At 47.5% G+C, this 19,431-nt stretch overlaps 1 protein-coding gene across 6 annotated transcripts in view; it reads left to right on the top strand.

Annotated features, from left to right (window-relative positions):
* Positions 1 to 6,343: 6,343 nt before the first annotated feature.
* LOC144888260 (E3 ubiquitin/ISG15 ligase TRIM25-like) overlaps positions 6,344 to 19,431 on the top strand; it is a 132,183-nt gene continuing 119,095 nt past the window's right edge. For 3 of the 6 annotated variants that reach the window (XM_078770604.1, XM_078770603.1, XM_078770608.1), the window contains exons 1-2: positions 6,350 to 6,424; positions 12,660 to 13,334. In XM_078770604.1, coding sequence (XP_078626730.1) covers positions 6,362 to 6,424; positions 12,660 to 13,334 — 738 coding nt within the window. In that variant the 5' untranslated portion in view covers positions 6,350 to 6,361. Of the gene's footprint in view, positions 6,425 to 7,058; positions 7,163 to 9,572; positions 9,683 to 12,659; positions 13,335 to 19,431 lie in introns of all 6 variants that reach the window. The other 3 variants (XM_078770602.1, XM_078770607.1, XM_078770605.1) reach the window with 2 other exon arrangements.

The raw sequence follows: 19,431 nt of genomic DNA, 5'->3' as shown, positions 1-19,431 counted from the left end.
GTGTCCATGTCGATAGGTCACCAATGAAGGAGCCGGGGCTCCCACGTCGATCGGAAGAATGGACGCGACAAAAAGCTAGAATTCATCTGAGTTGCTTTAATGAAATCAAACACTCAGGCACTCTGAAAAACCGTTTATCAGTCAGCAATATATATCTATTCCGCCAGGGGGTTTGCCCAGGCCCGGCGCCAGGGGACGTGGCCCAGCGTCCTGGCTGCGGCCTGGCAAGTTGAGGGCGAGCCTGCCCGGGCATGCCCGGGCATGCCCGGGCGTCCCGACTGAGGCCTGGCAAGTTGAGCGCGGGCCTGGGCGTCCTGGACGAGCCCGGCATGGTGATCGCTCCGCGTCCTTGATAGGTGCAAGGCGATTGTGAAAACTCAGCGGCAGCCGCTACAACTTGAGTGTTGTTCTGCCCTTGTACTGACTGTACAGATGACACTGGGTGTCCAGTTTTTTGTGTTCGACGCTGCTACTTCGGTACAATCGAAGACAATTCTACAGTTCGGAAACGGAAGAAAACAAGATGGAAGACACTTCTGGTTCTTGGCTATGGACGGAATGTTGTTCTCCATCATCCCAACATACAGAATGTCATAGAGCGCGCCCACAACTGTAGTGAAGATGTTGGTCACAGTGGCAGTACTACAGTTAAATCTGGTTGCCAGATCTAAATTGCCCAAGTTGAGTCTCAGCTTCATTAGGGTCAACAGCAATTGGTCAACAAGTGCCAACATCAGTACAGTCCAGGTGCTGCGGTAGGTCAGTTCAAATCTCCCCAGTAACTGCTCCAGGGATCTCACAGGTGCGACATCTGGCAAACCTGTATAGTACTGAACTTTATCAGCATCATTTTATTTGTTTGAAGGAAAATGTTTGTTTCTGTCTCTCAAGTGCTTTTTTCAGGGTTTCATTTTCCTTGATCAGCATGTCCTTTTCTATTTGTAAAATAGTCTCACCAGCAGTTACAGAACTTGTACTGTTCACTGTGCTCGCAGCAGCATCTGCAAGAACCAAGAGACCTTGGACTGCACAGTCTTCATTCTCATCCACAGAGTTCTCCAACAGCTGTTTGCGTTTCCGACGTCGCACATGACTTTTTGGTTCAGGATTAGGAAAGTTGAAGGTCTTGTCCGAGTTCCATGAAAACCGTGATGGTCCCCCATCTTTTCCATTGGAGAAGTGCCAGCTGCACACTCGAGAGTTGCAAGTGGGGATGAAATCTTTGCGTCTGAAAAAAACAAAGTTTATGTTCGTCTAGTAGTAAAGACTGAATGATTGTTTTGTGAGTAAGAAGAGGGTGTGTATGGAGGGGGTGTGTGGTGGGGGAATATGTACAGGGAAATATTTGTGTGTGTTGTGAAGAGGGGGGAGGGGTGATTTGTGGGAAGGGGGAGGGATACTGTGAACTATCTGAGAGGGATTAATTGTGTATGTGTAGAAGGAGGGTAATAAGTGTGGGAGTGGGAATAGAGGGAAGCATCTGTATGTGTGTGAAGAGGAGGGTTTGATATGACCTATTATTTAGGGGGGTAGAGGTGTAGGAGGGTAGTGAGGGATATTGAAGGGAATATATGTATGGGGTGGAGGGGGAGCGAGTGGTCGGGTATCTGCTGGGTATTACAATCTGTACACAACACAGCAGTGCACTGACACTGTGTGGTGGCTTATGCCATATTATACAAACTAATTTACCTTATCAGCTTAAGCCACTTCAGCCTGTTTTTCATCAGCAGGAAATCGGTGGAAAGACAGTTCTTGGTTGGTTTCTGATCGATTTACACACTCAGGAACGCAACACTGCGGCATGACCAAGCACTTTTCTCACTGAGTACAGCTGGTGTTTGGCTCCAGTGGTTTTGTGTTTGGACCCGGAAGCAGAATTATGACGCGCGTGTTACGTCACACTTACCAAGAGAATTATCACCCACTAGGCGGTGTATGTGTATGTTACGGTGTATGTGTATGTTACGGTGTATGTGTTATGCAACGAGTGAACACCCGTAACAATATCCCGTGACGTGTACCCATGCATCAAGTATACTTGCATTGTATATTTGCATTATAACACAGTTTTCATTGAATCTAATAATCCAGTGAATCCCTGTGATATGATCAATGTAAAATCATTATGTGACGTAGCACCCAATTTGAGGTACAAATTATGAAATAATTAATTGATATTTCCCCCTTTTATAATTAAAATAATTAATTGATATTCCCCGTTTTTTATAATTTATTGATATTGTTACGGACGCGGTTTAGATGTTATTTTTGACCGAGCGGTTGGTATGACCGCGACCGAACAGTTATTCCCCGACTAGACCCCGATTCCACCCAGACATTGACCAAATCGCGCTATGCTAAATCAATGATGGAAAGGACACAACGACAGGGATAGATGAAACGACGCAAGGGGTACAGTTCTCAAGACCTCCGGAGGAGGGTATAATTACAGTGGTGGAGAAGAGGGGGTAGATTACACGGTAGTGAGGTAAAGACACAGAAGAGATAGGCACTTAAATTACAGTCTTATCTTATCCCAGACAGACCACAGACAAACGGAACAAGGCTGACTTACACAGGGATTGATGGCAGGAAGGGACAGGTAGTCGATAGCACAAGGTGCACCTTGGCTCGGGGACAGGATAAAGCACGGTCCAGTCCAGAGATGCGGGGAGGCCTCACAGCGCTCGGAGGGTACGTCTTGCTTGCTCCAAGCTCAGCGCGCATCTGACGTCACCTCCCTCTTCCTGCGCATGCTCAGCGGGGAGTGACACGCCCTCGGCTGGTTGGCTCCGCCCCAGATGGGACCGGTCCGCCGCTTCCATTGGGTGCGGGGGTTACCGGGCTCCGCCCTCGACGAGGAGCTGACAGGGAGCCCCTATTTGGTAACCCCGTCGAGCACATGTTCGATGGCGGCTCGTTGGGAAGGCCTCATGCTCTCCCAACACCCCCTACCAACCAAGCCGGAGTGAGGACGCACACTCCCTGTGCACGCCGCCGCCGTTGCTGTTGTTGTTGTTGTTGTTGTTGTTGCTGAACCATGAGGAAGAGCTGCGGGGAGGTATTGGGAGGTCCTAAACTTCCTAACGGTGTCATACAATCACATTCTGGTGCAACGAAGGGTCAGAATTAATGGAAACGAGTCCTTAACTGACATAGACTAAGAATAACTAGCAAGATGTCCTATAGTTGTCTTACATGAGATGCGGTGAACCTGGGCACGACATTTAATGGGGGAAATAGGGGGGAGGTCGGGTCTACAGAGTGTTGTTTACAGAAAATTGGACTAGGGAATGGGGGATTGGGGATAGTTGGGAAGTATTGAGGAAATAGGGGAATATTTACAAGCGGATATGGATGGATGCAAATCCCATATCCGCAACAATATAAAATAAATGTGTCACTCCCCACATGTACTTACATTCGTGTTATTAGTCCAGAAGCCAGTTTTCAAGAGAGGCCTAGAAAATGAGTTTCGTGCAACACCCACGACACAGTTGGTTTGTCATTTCAGGGTGTTTGCCATTCGCGTAATTACGCATTTTACCGACAAAGAAATCCACAACACCCCCCATTTTTGTAATGGTACAACCCTAACTTTGAATCGGGTAAAGGGTAAAGGGTGAACGGTAAACGGTGTTAACTTCACAGACATCTGGGTAAGGTGATAGAAATAGTAATTAGACAAAAAGTGGATCCGGATGTAAAGGAGTTTGTAAACATCAACATGACACATTTACACGAAGCACGGAGTTTAAATTTTAAACGTGGTTCTGAAAGTTGCTTTTCCTGATCTCATGAGTTCGTTGTGTTATAATTTATAGACAATACAAACAAATGGAGCATTAAAACGGTTTTTTGAAGAGTAATTTGGCGCTATATTTCCTCCTCCCTCTCCCCTCGCCTCCTCCCCCTCTCCTCTCCTCCTCCCCCCTCTCCTCTCCTCCTCCCCCTCTCCTCCCTCCCCCTCTCCTCCTCCCCCTCTCCTCCTCCCCCTCACCTCCTCCCCCTCTCCTCCTCCCCCTCCCCCTCCCCCTCTCCTCCTCCCCCTCCCCTCCTCCCCCTCTCCGCCTCCCCCCTCCCCCTCTCCTCCTCTCCCTCCCCCTCTCCTCCTCCCCCCCTCCCCCCTCCTCCTCCTCCCCTCTCCTCCTCCCCCTCCCAACTCCTCCTCCCCCTCCCCTCTCCTCCTCCCCCTCCCCTCTCCTCCTCCCCTCCCCTCCCTCCTCCTCCCCTCCCCCTCCCCTCTCCTCCTCCCCCTCCCCCCTCCCCTCTCCTCCTCCCCCACCCCTCTCCCCTCCCCCTCCCCTCCTCCCCTCTCCCTCTCCCCCTCCCCTCTCCTCCTCCCTCTCCCCCTCCCCTCTCCTCCTCCCCTCTCCTCCTCCCCCTCCATCCCTCCTCCTCTTCCCCCTCCACCCTCCCCTCCTCTTCCCCCTCCACCCTCCCCTCCTCTTCCCCCCTCCACCCTCCCCTCCTCTTCCCCTCCACCCTCCCCTCCTCTTCCCCCTCCACCCTCCCCTCCTCTCCCCCTCCCCTCCTCTTCCCCCTCCCCTCCTCTTCCCCCTCCACCCTCCCCTCCTCTTCCCCCTCCCCTCCTCTTCCCCCTCCCCTCCTCTTCCCCCTCCCCTCCTCTTCCCCCTCCCCTCCTCTTCCCCCTCCCCTCCTCTTCCCCCTCCCCTCCTCTTCCCCCTCCCCTCCTCTTCCCCCTCCACCCTCCCCTCCTCTTCCCCCTCCACCCTCCCCTCCTCTTCCCCCTCCACCCTCCTCTTCCCCCTCCACCCTCCCCTCCTCTTCCCCCTCCACCCTCCCCTCCTCTTCCCCCTCCACCCTCCCCTCCTCTTCCCCCTCCACCCTCCCCTCCTCTTCCCCCTCCACCCTCCCCTCCTCTTCCCCCTCCACCCTCCCCTCCTCTTCCCCTCCACCCTCCCCTCCTCTTCCCCCTCCACCCTCCCCTCCTCTTCCCCCTCCACCCTCCCCTCCTCTTCCCCCTCCACCCTCCCCTCCTCTTCCCCCTCCACCCTCCCCTCCTCTTCCCCCTCCACCCTCCCCTCCTCTTCCCCCTCCACCCTCCCCTCCTCTTCCCCTCCACCCTCCCCTCCTCTTCCCCCTCCACCCTCTCCTCCTCTTCCCCCTCCACCCTCCCCTCCTCTTCCCCTCCACCCTCCCCTCCTCTTCCCCCTCCACCCTCCCCTCCTCTTCCCCCCTCCCCTCCTCTTCCCCCTCCACCCTCCCCTCCTCTTCCCCCCCTCCCCTCCTCTTCCCCCCCTCCCCTCCTCTTCCCCCCCTCCCCTCCTCTTCCCCCCCTCCCCTCCTCTTCCCCCCCTCCCCTCCTCTTCCCCCCCTCCCCTCCTCTTCCCCCCCTCCCCTCCTCTTCCCCCCCTCCCCTCCCCTCCTCTTCCCCCCCTCCCCCTCCCCTCCTCTTCCCCCCCTCCCCTCCCCTCCTCTTCCCCCCCCTCCCCTCCCCTCCTCTTCCCCCCCTCCCCTCCTCTTCCCCCCCTCCCCTCCTCTTCCCCCCCTCCCCTCCTCTTCCCCCCCTCTTCCCCACTCCTCGCCTCCTCTTCCCCCTCCTCTCCTCCTCCTCTCCTCCTCCTCTCCTCCTCCTCTTCTCCTCATCCCCTCCTGTCCTCCTCCCTCCTCCTCCTCTTCTCCTCATCCCCTCCTGTCCTCCTCCTCCTCCTCCTCCTCCTCCTTCCCATCACTACGCCACTGCTCGTGTGTTTCAGCAAGAATGTGTAATTTGTGCAGGATGCCGGCGATAGCTTGCCTACCCTTCGTGAAGGACACCCTGGGATCTTTAACGTTCACCAACTAATGCTAGCACAGAGGACATCCGGCTTTACGTCCGTCCGAGGGACGAAGATGAACACCTTGATGAATCACCTGCCTGCGAAACACCTGGACGGCAGTTTATACCTGGGTCGGGATTCGAAACCAGCCGTCCAGGGTTGAACCTGAAACACATTTTGAAGATCGTTCTCCCGAATGAGTTCAGTTCAGGCTCCAATTATTGAACTTTCTGAACTCGAACATCGATCGGAGAAATCCGTGGATCGGGATTCGGGAATGATGTTTGTTTTGATAAATGATAACGAGATGAATGAGAGCGAGTTTGTTTATTAAACGGGATAACCAGAGATAACGGGTTTAAAATAAACGTTATCATCACATGAAAGGGTTTAAACCGGTTATTGTTTCACAAGAAAATTAACTTAAGGTGAAAAACAAGTTGAAAATCTAGTTGTTGTTATTAATACAATCACGTGACCTGCTGTGAAACTCGAATGCGTGGGTGACCACGCCCTCGTTCTACGAGAATGCGTCACCACGTTGTTCTTACGTCATTGAACGAGGCTCCTCCCCTATGAGCTCAGTCAGCGGAAGTGTTTGTGGTTTGTGCGTCTCTCAAGCTTCATCACCAGGAGAGGTAACGTGTCCGTACTCGTACCCGGGTTAAGGAGTTATCAAGTTATTAATGAGAAATGTTGTACAATGATCGTGTTTGTTTCACTCTGGGAATGAAGGAGTGTGTGGAGAGTGCGATCGGGAAGATCCGTGTGGTTCGGCAGGATGACGTCAGTTTTAGGGCCTCAGACGAACCACAGAGTTCCAGGTTCATTAGTTTCACCACCGAAGGTCGATGGAGGTTTTGTTTTCATATCTCTTCATCTATTTGTGAACAAGATGTCTGAAAGAGTTGTGGACGGACACGGACGAAACATGGTGGAGACGGCGGGTGTGGGATATGGACGATTTTTTTTATATACCAGGTCGAGGCTCATGTAAGAGCTAACATATGGAACATATAAAAAAGGGAGTGGGAGGGGGTGAGAGGGAAGCACAACAACAGTGGAAAACAGGGATATCGGTAGATCTGTGGAAGAGAGCGCTGGGCCGGGGTACATGGGATAAACAAGATGGACGCCACAGGGATTTCAGGAAAGAAAACAGGGAATTTGATGGAGGTGGGAAGGGGTAGGTTAACGGGGGTAGAAAAGATCAAGGTTTTGGATGGGGATATTTTGGATGATAAGAGATGGTGGTGAACACCTGTTTTGCAGACCTGGAGGGAGGAGTGGAACAAGTTATACTAGTTATGCTGGTTATACACCAAAATAAACAACAAAAACGACCGGGAAAGACATCCTTGAGGAAGTTGGCAGAGGTGAAAATTGCACATCCACAGCTCAGAGACCGGAACCAGGTGTACCTTTATAGTGATGATGCCAGGTGATGGTATGATACCAGGTGTACCTTTACAACTTCGTTTTACTCGAACTCCCATTGAGTGATGGATCAGATGTTTCACTCATGAAATCTCATTATAATCTCTGTTTATGTGTTTGTCGACACTAGTACATTGTCATGAGACACCTGGCACTCTGTTGTGTTACCTGTTTGTGATGATCGAGTGCACCTTCTGATGATCTTCTTATCCAGTTTGTCATTTCATTTAATACCCTGAATGATTATTCCGAATGTTAATACTATACTCGGGGATTGTTTTTTATGTGAATACTCAAGGAAAATCCCGTCAAATGATGGATTCACCCATTCAGCACAACACACAGGATTTCAATAGATACAAAGTTATCGATTATATCCAATGAATGATTTACAACAAATAATGCAGTTCAATAAATGAGACTTTACCTGGGGAGGATTAGTGGTGAGAGGAGAAACTTGTCAAAACATTCCATATTGGAATGAGAACATTGCAGCTTCAACATGCCTCCCCGAACAGAAGGGTAAGGTGATCTTGGGAATACGAACCCCCTAACCCCCACCAACAGGAGGGTAAGGTGATCTTGGGCATACCAACCCCCTAACCACCACCAACAGGAGGGTAAGGTGATCTTGGGAATACGAACCCCCTAACCCCCACCAACAGGAGGGTAAGGTGATCTTGGGCATACCAACCCCCTAACCCCCACCAACAGGAGGGTAAGGTGATCTTGGGCATACCAACCCCCTAACCCCCACCAACAGGAGGGTAAAGCCATTTAACTCATCCAGACACACATACAAACTTGCACCTGCACACGGAGGTGGACACTGCCAGGTCTCCATTGCACCTCTTGAAACCCAACCATGTTTAAACTGTGGAGGCAGCAGCCAACGACACACACATTGTTATATTCCATTAGCAGCCAATGGCGGATGTTTGCATCATTGCTGGGAGTGTATGGTTGGTGTATGTTTAGATGTGCCGCTGATGTTAAGATGTGCCGGCCGTGCCGCTGATGCAGTGCCCCCTGTTTATACTACCGTGGTTCTTATTTTGCCGACATCAGAAGGATGACAGGCTGAATCAACCCACCTGATGTTATTTAACAGCACGACTCGGGCACAAACAAATTACAGCAACCATATTACAACATACAACAGCCATATTACAACATGCAGCAACATTATTATGGCATACAACAGCCATATTACAACATACAGCAACTATATTACAACATACAACAACTATATTACAACATACAACAACTATATTACAACATACAACAACTATATTACAACATACAGCAAACATATTACAACATAAAAAAACACATTACAACATGCAGCAACCATATTACAACACACAACAACTATATTGCAACATACAACAACTATATTACAACATATAGCAAACATATTACAACATAAAAAACACATTACAACATGCAGCAACCATATTACAACACACAACAACTAAATTACAACACACAACAACCATATTACAACATGCAGCAACCATATTACAACATGCAGCAGCCATATTACAACATGCAGCAGCCATATTACAACATGCAGCAACCATATTACAACATGCAGCAACCATATTACAACATGCAGCAACCATATAACAACATGCAGCAACCATATTACAACATGCAGCAACCATATTACAACATGCAGCAACCATATTACAACACGCAGCAACCATATTACAACATGCAACAGCCATATTACAACATGCAACAACCATATTACAACATGCAGCAGCCATATTACAACATGCAGCAGCCATATTACAACATGCAGCAACCATATTACAACATACAGCAACCATATTACAACATACATCAACCATATTACAACATAGAGCAACCATATTACATCATACAACAACCATATTACAACATACATAATCATATTACAACATACAAGGACCATATTACAACATGCAACAACCATATTACAACATGCAACAACCATATTACAACATGCAACAACCATATTACAACATACAACAACCATATTACAGCATGCAACAACCATATTACAACATACGACCCTCCAGATATGCACCTCTTTCCATTTTCTTTCTTGCACCAGACCTGCACCTCCTCAGCAGCCATCCCAATGAAGTAGTCCTCTTTACCCCTCACCTGAGCGACTGATCTATCTTCGTTTTCTTTTTCTCCCCTTCCTCGTGATGAGTCTGATTTGTGCCCTTGTGTGGTGAATATAGGTAAGGAGTATAAACGATGTAGATCAGGACAACTCTGCTCTTTGTCCCTGTGCTTTGTCCATTTTTATGCCTCCGTCGACGAAGTCTTGTCCGTCTGGCATTATGTTTTCAGGTTGACCGTCTGGCTGTCCGTCCAGCTGTCCGTCCATCTGTCCGTGATAGGTTTTCATTACCGCGATAATTTGAGAACGGTTGAAGGGATCTTAGTCAAACTTGGTGCAGGTATGTATAAGGTATCGATGAACTGATTAGATTTTGGCGCAACGAGGTCAAAGGCAAGAGGTCATGTTAGGTAAAAAATTATGTTGCCGCGATAACTTGTAAACCAGTGATGGGATTCTGACCAAAGTTGGTACAAGTATGTGTTATGATGCAAAGATTAACTTATTTGATTTTTGGGGTCAAGAGGTCAAATGTCAAAGTCTAATAGATTTATCACTTGAGAACTGCTGAAAGGATCTAATTAAAACTTGGTACAGGTATGTATCATGATGTAAAGATCAACTGATTATATTTTGGGGTCAAGAGTTCAAAGGTCAAATGTCAGATGTCCCTTGACGTAAAAAATTATACTACCAGGCTAACTTCTCAACCACTCATGGGATTTTCAACAAATTTTGTATAATTATAGTACGATGCAAAGATAAACTGGTTTGATTTTGGGGTCAAGAGGTCAAAGATCAGAGGTCATGTTAAGTTACAATTATTTCATTACCGCGATAACTTTAGAACAGCTTAAGGGATCCATGTCAAACTTGGTACAGGTATGCATAATGATGCAAAGATGAACTGATTGGATTATAGCATCAAGAGGTCAAAGGTCTGATGTCATGTCAGGTAAAAATGTGATAACTTGAGAATAGCTGAAGGGATTTAAATCAAACTTTGTACATGTATGTATAATGGTGTAATATTTTTGGCGGAGGCATATCGGTTGACGGCGTGATGTGAAAGAGTGTCTTTCTAGTAATCTAGTTAATCCCTTATGCATTATTGATCCCTTGTCCATTTTGATTCTGCTTGGACCATTGAATGGCTTTTGTTGGTGATATCCTCCCCCCTTGTCCCCTCATCCTTATAAATTAAGCGCTTCATTGTTGATTGTGCTCCCGATCTGTCTGTGCCTGTCCTTTCTTCTGTTGGTCTAGCACAGTCTGCCTGTGGTGTTCGTCTGGGAGGTTTTCTTCCACAACGAATTAATTGGCTCCAGTCCATGTCCGATGTGCACTGGCAGTTTTTGCAAAGCTGCATCTCATGAAGATTTAAAAGATAAGAGCAGTGCATATCGAGGGTGCGAGACCCGGTTGGAAGATGACGTGACCCAAATGTAAACATTAATTGGACTGAGGACCCCAGGGAACCTGGTCGATTGATTGGCACTGCTCATGTCATGGAGTTATCCATGCCCGATTGACTCAGGCCAAGTAGGCCGGGGGGTGGGGGGACTGAGGCTTCCCCTTTTGGCAAGCCCCGGAATTTGTGGCTGCAACAATATATATGAATACAGTCGCGTGAAAAAGTAAGTACATTCCATGTGAGGTTTTGACATTTTCAACATATTTCACCATACAGCTATTTGATCTTCATTTCAAAAATATTGATAGAAAAAGGTGATATAATATAACAAATATCATGAAACATTTACATTTTGTAGTCCATTGTATAATTTAAATAAACATCAATGCAAATTTTGCATGTGGAAAAAGTAAGTACACCCCTACATTTATCATTACTTCAAATGCCTAAAATTAGAATCAGGTGCACCAGCTCAGGTGCAAATGATTAGAACATCATTAGAGAGGATCTTGGAGGAACCTGTCTTATTTAAACCTCAGACATTTAGTTTGGTTTGCTCTTTGTTGTTGAAGTGTGCGGCGTTACCATGCCAAGATCAAAAGAGCTCTCTGAGGCCTTCAGAAATAAGGTTATAGATGCCTACGAGTCTGGGAAGGGATTTAAAAAGATCTCCAAACAATTTGAAATCGATCATTCGACTGTCCGGAAGATCATCTACAAGTGGAGAAGATTCCAAACAACTGCCAACTTGTTCAGGCCAGGCCGCCCCAGCAAGTTCAGCCCGAGAGCAGACCGCAAGATGCTGAAAGAAGTCTCGAAGAACCCCAGAATGTCATCACGGGACCTACAGGTAGCTCTTGCCACTGTTGATGTCAAAGTGCACGAGTCTACCATTACAAAGAGGCTGCACAAATTTGATCTACATGGGAGGTGTGCCAGGAGGAAACCTTTGCTGTCCAGAAAGAACATCGGGGCAAGACTAAAGTTTGCCAATGAACACCTCGGCAAAGACCAGCACTTCTGGAACAATGTGCTCTGGACAGATGAGTCAAAGGTCGAGCTATTTGGCCACAGTACCAGAAGACATGTTTGGTGAAAACCAAAGACAGCATTTGACCACAAGAACCTGATACCAACTGTAAAGCATGGTGGTGGAAATATTATGGTTCGGGGCAGCTTTGCTGCATCAGGGCCTGGGCAGCTCACCATCATATAAATCCACTATGAATTCTTCATTGTACCAGAGGGTGCTTGAGGATAATGTGAGGCCATCTGTCGGAAAGTTGAAGTTCAACCGAAGGTGGACCTTGCAACATGACAATGACCCTAAGCATACCAGGCAATCCACCAAGGAATGGCTGAAAAGAAAGAAATGGAGGGTTCTGGAATGGCCAAGTCAAAGCCCGGATCTAAATCCCATTGAGATGTTGTGGGGGGATTTGAAACGAGCTGTGCATGCAAGAAACCCCTCAAACATCGCACAGCTGAAAGAATTCGGCATGGAGGAGTGGGCAAAAATTTCTCCCAGTCGATGTCAGAGACTGGTAGGCAGTTATAAGAAACGCCTACTTGAGGTTGTTTCTGCCATAGGGGGCAATACCACCTATTGGAGCCAAGGGTGTGCTTACTTTTTCCACATGTGAAATTTGCATTTATGTTTATTTAAATTATACAAAAGACTACAAAATGTAAATGTTTCTGATATTTGTTATATTATATCACCTTTATCTATCAATATTGTTGAAATGAAGATCAAATAGCTGTATGTTGAAATATGTTGAAAAAGTCAAAACTTTTTCTTACTTTTACTTACTGTACTTACGGTGTACTTACTTTTTCAAGTAACTGTATACTTGCTCTTTATTTACTTTACGATTTTCTAATTATCAATCTCCATTTGCAGGTTTCAATTCAACCCTGTTTCACGCTCTTCTCTCACCCCAAGGAAATGGCTACTTCTTCTTCTTCTTCTTCTTCTGATATTGGCGTTATTTTGAATGAACTCACATGCCCAGTGTGCTCTGAACTCTACAAGGAGCCAACTGCTTTGCCATGCGGCCACTCATTTTGTCGTGTGTGTATAGAGAAATCCTGGGAAAACAGGGAAGAAGACACAGGTTGTGTTTGTCCAAATTGCCGTGAGGTTTTTCCACAAAAACCAAAGCTCAAGAAGAATGTGATCGTTGCCAACTTGGTAGAAAATATGAAGTTGAAAGAAGGAAAGGTTGGATTGGAGGTTGAGGGTCAAGATGCAGAACATGGTGATGTGAATGTTAAGGAAGGAATGAAATCAGGGGGCAGTGAGAGTTACTGTGAGCTTTGTAATGGAGAGGCAGCCAAGAGGTGTGTACCTTGTGAGATCCTCTGCTGTGAGAAACACCTGAAGCTTCATCAACAGAAAGGGCACAAACTGGTGGATCCAGGAGTGAAGATTGAGGAACTAAGATGCATTGAGCACGGAAAACCAATCCTACTCTATTGTAAGGATGATGAGAGCTTAATGTGCATCACGTGCACAGGTGGAGAACATCAGGACCACAAAATTGTTGGTGTGGAGATTGCTCATGCTGAACTGAGGGTGAGTAAATCGGTGAAAATGGTTATTGTTAGTATTATATCCATATTATTTTTGGTTATTTCTCTGAAATAAGCTCATATAATAGGTCCCAATGTCTGGCCATCCGTCCATATATACACAAAGAATTAAGTTAAGCACCCCTACACAACGAATTAAGGTAAGCACCCCCTGATATATATTCTTTGTGTATATGTATACATTGGCATATATTCTAAGGTATGTGAGATCAAATAATGATTGGTATGACATTAGCAATTATCCATTGATGAAATTGAGTGATCAAAATGAAAAAAAGTGATTGGTTGAGTCAGTGATCCGATCACGTGGGTCCTACACACGTTATTGACGCAAAGATCGCTAGAGGTCTTCTCAGAACAATGACTGTACGTTAGAAAACATAAACGTCATCCACACTGTCCGTGATGGACCTATAGCTCCATACTTAAATTGAGGTGAAAATATGCCTAAAATTCCCAAAAAATTTCACCTTAAATTATTCAGAATAAAATATTGAAAACGGCATGATTGTTATGTTTTTATGTGACCATAATATCACTTCTCCAGAAAATATAGCAATATCATGGGTATATTACACTGTTTTGACGACAACAAACTTGTAATGTGCGAGGTTGTAAAAAAACGGGGGGGTGCTTAACTTAATTCTTTGTGTATATATAATTCAACCGCGGGTCCGTCCTGGACCGTGGGTCCGTCCGTGGGTCCGTCCGTCCATAATTCGACCGCGGGTCCGTCCATCCGTTAACATTTGAAAAAAAACATCTTATTCTCACAAACTACCTGACCAATTATGGAATCAAATTTGGAATGATTCATCAGGCCAGTAATGTCTCATGGGGTTGTGTTCCTCATCCAAATCCACCCCCTACAAGAGGCTGAAAAGAGGGGTTTTTGCCTCAGTTGAACACGAGGTTATGGACGTCTTGTTGCTGATCAGATTTCTCTCTTCTATACAATTGCCATCGCCAGGGGAGAGGGTATTGCATTTGAGCCTGGCTGTTTGTTTGTTTGTCTGCACAGAATAAATGTTTTTTTTCTGCAACCGTTGCTCCGATTGACAGGAAATTTTCACTGTAGGTGCGCATCCTCCTGTAGAATTTTTCAATGATAATTATGATGTCTTCTCCGGGAGTGAAGATGGAAGAAATGTCTGGGTATGGGTGAAGGTCAAGTGGTACGGGCACCATCTTGGAAAAACCGAAAAACATTGCACATCTACATCTCCGAAAGCGCTGCGTAGAAAAAATTGAGACATTTGTCATTTTAAAGAACTCTCCATGGGGAATAAAATATGTTGATGATGATGTCATACGTGCCTCGATTATGATGTCATAATTCGACAAGTACAAAACTTTATCCGATCAAGATGAAATTTATTGAGCATCATCTAGGGATAAATTGGTGGAGAATTTTTTTATTACATCATCGGTCACATGGTTTGGCTGCCATATTTGTTTGAACACAAAGCCTTATAAACCACTACAATCCCTTTTTCGCTGAAACAGGCAAACAGATTGAGGCAAAACATGACATGCATGATAGTATACCCATGACAAACAAAAGGTTATGTGACCATGACGTCATTGGTCACATGGTTTGGCGGCTATGATTTTTTGAAGAATAAAACTGTAAAAAGCCACTCCTCCAGAACGGCTGAACAGATCGAACGGAAACTTCAAACATATTGTTACGGACCGCGGGCAAGATGTTGTTTGGCCGAGCGGATGGCACCGCGGCCCAAACAGTTACCCCGACTAAGCCGATTCCTGAACGTTGGCCGAATCGCGCCACCGATATTCAATGGGGAAAAGACTAAAGCGAAGGATGTGAAGAAGAAGAAAGACAAAGGGTAAGGAATACAAATATAATTTATTACTATGTACAGGATTGAAAGAAACCAAGGAAGAAGGAAAGATAATAAAATAATTTACAGAAGAACTCAGAGACACAGTGCAACGCTACCTTACCTACAGTCTTAATTAAACCCAGGACAGAACAAACAAAAGACAGACTCACGCGGGGAATGATGATAGGAATGGCAGGAGGTGGGTGGCTGGAGGGGGAGGAAGGTTCAGCTGGACCCGCAGCACGGTCGGGTCGGGGATTAGCAGCCGCCACTCTTTCTCGATCGGCGCGTTTAGCAGCCGCGGTTCCTTCATGGCCCCGTTCGAAAACTGCCGTCAAGGCCCCGAAGCTGCTGTGGCTGCTGCTGTGGCTGAAGCTGCTCTTTCAGGGATCCCTTACTCAACTCTGGTCTCAACTCAACTCTCTTCAACTCAACTCTCTTGCTTAGTCCAACCACCTTCTTTCTCTTGCTTGGTTCAACCACTTCTTTCTCTCTTTGCACGTCCCTCCTCTTGCACGTCTCTCTGTCCAACCACCACTCGGCTCTTGCGCGCGCGCTTTTATAGCGCCTCAGGCGATCAAGCCGCTAGTGTCCAGGACACGCCCATCGGTCAGCTCGCCTCAGCCCTGATTGACCGGCGCGGCCCTCTGGCTCCGCCCTTGATGATGATGGGCGGGCACGCCCTTCTTCCCCGAGCTGAGCACATGCTTAATGGTGGTTTTGGAGCGAAACCAACAACCCACAGCTGTAGCAAACCTGACAAACTGCCCAGTGCAGTTGGTAATTGAGGCTTGGAGGGGATGTAGTTGGCAATTGAGGCTTGGCAATGACGCAGTTGGAAATGGAGGTTTTGGGAATAGGAATGAAAGGGGATCTATCTTATTTCACTTGGTGCAATGGAGTGTCATCTTAATGGAAGACAAGGCCTTACCCTAATACACATAATAAGGAAATAAACTACTGAACAGGGATATTATGGTGTCCTTCATGTATGCTTCATGGAACTAACTACAGGAATGCCCTTTGACCTTTATACAACACTGGAGCAAGGAGGGCGATATTTTAACAACAATTTACTATACAATAAAAACACAATAAAAAAAACACAATCCTCATATCCACAACCCTGCACCCTCCTCCTCTTAGGCACGTCCCGTGCCTCTTACCTTAACTTTTAGTGTGGCACGTAGGTGTAGTTCCCTCTACTTTTAACCTGACCCTGAGTGCGACAGTTTTAAAACATAAATAAATATGTCCCGCTGCTCCATTGCACCCTGCCTAACAGACACACGCCCACAGCTAACCGAATTGCGGAATGGTCTTCAAACTATACATTGACAGTGGGGAGCATTATTTACAATTGACGCTACTTTATTTACAAAACGTAACCCAGGACCTGTGATTGTTCTTTCTGGGGAGGGGAAGACGGTCTGCTCTGCATCGACGCACCATGAAAGCACCCAAAACGCACCAACACACCCTCAAGCGCCAATCGGTGCACAGTCATCACTGTTCATCAATAAAAATAAACCAACAATCCCTAACCCTGCTGGTGGTCTCTTTCTCTTTGGCTCCCTCTGCTGGCCATTACTATCTTCCAGTTGTTGTCATCTTCTTTGCTGGCGGCCTATTTGCAATAATAAAATGCACCCAACGTGTCAATTTCTTTTATTTATGGCCCACAGGGGGCCGACTATGTATGGTTCACCTGTGGGGCATCGGTGCCCTGTGGCCAAGGTCCGCCAGCAACATTTCGGGCCTTCATGGCCGGTTCCAGCAGAGGGGCCATGCCCCAACCCATGGGGTCCATCAGTGGTGCTCAGCCACAGACATGTGGTCCATAAGGTGGTGCATCGATGCAGACAGCTGTGGTTGCGAGAGGTTCGGGCGCACAATGGCCGACTCACGCACGCTCTCCTCAGCGCCCAGTGGCGCACCGGTCCTCATGTGGGAGACAAAAGGGGGAAAAGACAGATGAGCGAGGGGTGAGGTCACAAGGGTACACATCAATAAGGCAATGCAAGGCGAAGTGCGTACGGAGAGCAAAGTGAGAAAGCTCGTCCCTGCCGTACGTCACCCCCCCTGTCACCTACTCTACCTTTGCCCTTACCCCATATTTACAACAATCTACACATTTACAAATCCGTCACTACTGTCACGTCTTCCCCATATTTCCCCTTCACCAAATTCGTTCCCACAATCCCTCTAACCAAAATTTGCCATCACCGAATTCATCATCAATCCTCATAAGGAGGAAGAGATGGAACAACAAACACAATGTCACACCCACGTCATGATGCGTCTCACATTCCAAACATTTGCATCAAAAATAATAAAAACAACCTGGCATGGTGTGGAGGTACGTCATCCCAGGTGAGTGGATGTAGATGGTGCGAGGAGATGTTAATCCTAACTACCTTCTAATTGACTTTAACACATTTTACACTACCCGGGGTCTTTCCCTGCCAATCCATTGGCCAACTTACACTATGGGTTCTAAAAACCAATTCCCATTGCCCAAACTGTGGTGCTTCTCAATTTGGGGTCTCACTCCCCCGATTCATCTCCCGGTGCCCTTGCACAATTTCTGGGCTGAGACGTGTAGCCCTCCCAGCAGGTCTACCCACCTGCACCCCTCCACCACTGTAGTTGCCACCCGAGCTTACCTAGCTCCTCACCCTAATCTAACTAAATGGGGAAGGCCCCTCCAGGCTCTGTCACGCCTTGGTGTTTCCTCTGGCACTGGGCTACCCGGGTCCGTCCTCCGGATCCTCGGGCCCCATCCACAACAATTCTACCGGCTCCCAGAGCCCACCTGCGGCCTCACCTGGCCGACATCCTCACAGTGGTGGAGTGCCCAAACAACTACACACACTAACAGGCTACATGCCCAGCCATTTCCACAACACTAATGCACCCATCCAAATACCTTTCTTCCACCATGCACCACAGATGCCAATATCCAACCACAATTTACCTGTACCCTCTACCTAACACTTACACTACCCTCCCTGGGTATTCGTGATGGGGGTCCATCCTTCCCCCATTCACACCTTCGCACCATCCACTCCACTCCACAGTTTCCATCATACTCACTCCATGACCATCCATTCCCATACTCCACATATTCCATAATCCATATATTCCACACAACAATTCTCCATTCACCTGTAGTTGCACACCTGTGCAATCATACCTGGTGCCACCTGCACCCTCCTTCCTTCCTGGACCATTTGGTCAACACAATACACATCACCATCACTCCCTCATACACTGCTCCATCCACCTGTCCAGTTGCACACCTGTGCAATCTCAATACAACTCACACTCACAATCATTTACTCATACCCTGCTCCATACACGTTTACAGTTGCACACCTGTGCAATCACACCTGTTCACGCTCAATACACTTTCGATCCTCAAAACCATGGCCTCAGGCACCCAGATTTTCCCACGCTCACACACACATCTCTCCCGAGCATTGCCTAGCAATTCCTCATTTCACCGATATCAATACTCACTCACTTGGCATCATCTGCACTACCTGTTGCCCTGCTAACTTAGGGCTCCCCGTCTTCCCTTTAAACTAAGCACATACCACGTCATTATCATCCAAACTAATCTACCTGCGTCCCCACTACAGGTATCATTGTCACTACCTAACCTTAACGTTACCTAAGGTAATCTTCTCTAGATCCCTATCATTATATCCTAACCCTCCCGGGCTAGTTTTCACTGCCATAAACCCCATAACCTAGTGCTCCTTTGCCCCCTCTGTGAGAGATGGCAGAGTTGCCATCCCACCACATCGGGTATCTTCCACTACCACCCCCCCAGTCCTCTGACGCTACGAGCCCCCGTCGCAAGAGGTACTGGGTCCTGCCTCGGCATCTAGAGCCGAGGCGATCCATGAGGGCGCCTGCTCGCCGGCATAAGGTCTTATCCGGTCGGCATGGACGATCCAAGGGGGGGCACGTGGCCCCATTTTGATCTTAATGACCACGTCACAGATTTGCGACAGGACGACTCCTGGGGCTTGCCAGGGGGAGGTGAGTTTTGGGCACCTACCCTTCCGCCTCTGGGGATTAAAGAACCAAATCTTCATCCCCGGAGCGTACTGACTCCCCTGGCTCTGGTCGTCGTACCTGCGCTTCATCTTGGCCCCCGTCAGATGGAGCTGGCGGCGGGCGAAGGCATGGACCCACTCCATGCCTTCCTCCAGGTGACGTGCG

Source organism: Myxine glutinosa, chromosome 1 (assembly GCF_964187855.1).
Source record: "Myxine glutinosa chromosome 1, kmMyxGlut1.1, whole genome shotgun sequence".
In the NCBI taxonomy this organism is placed as follows: domain Eukaryota; kingdom Metazoa; phylum Chordata; class Myxini; order Myxiniformes; family Myxinidae; genus Myxine; species Myxine glutinosa.
Note: the sequence above shows the minus strand (reverse complement) of the source record. Positions and strands in the feature narration are given on the sequence as shown.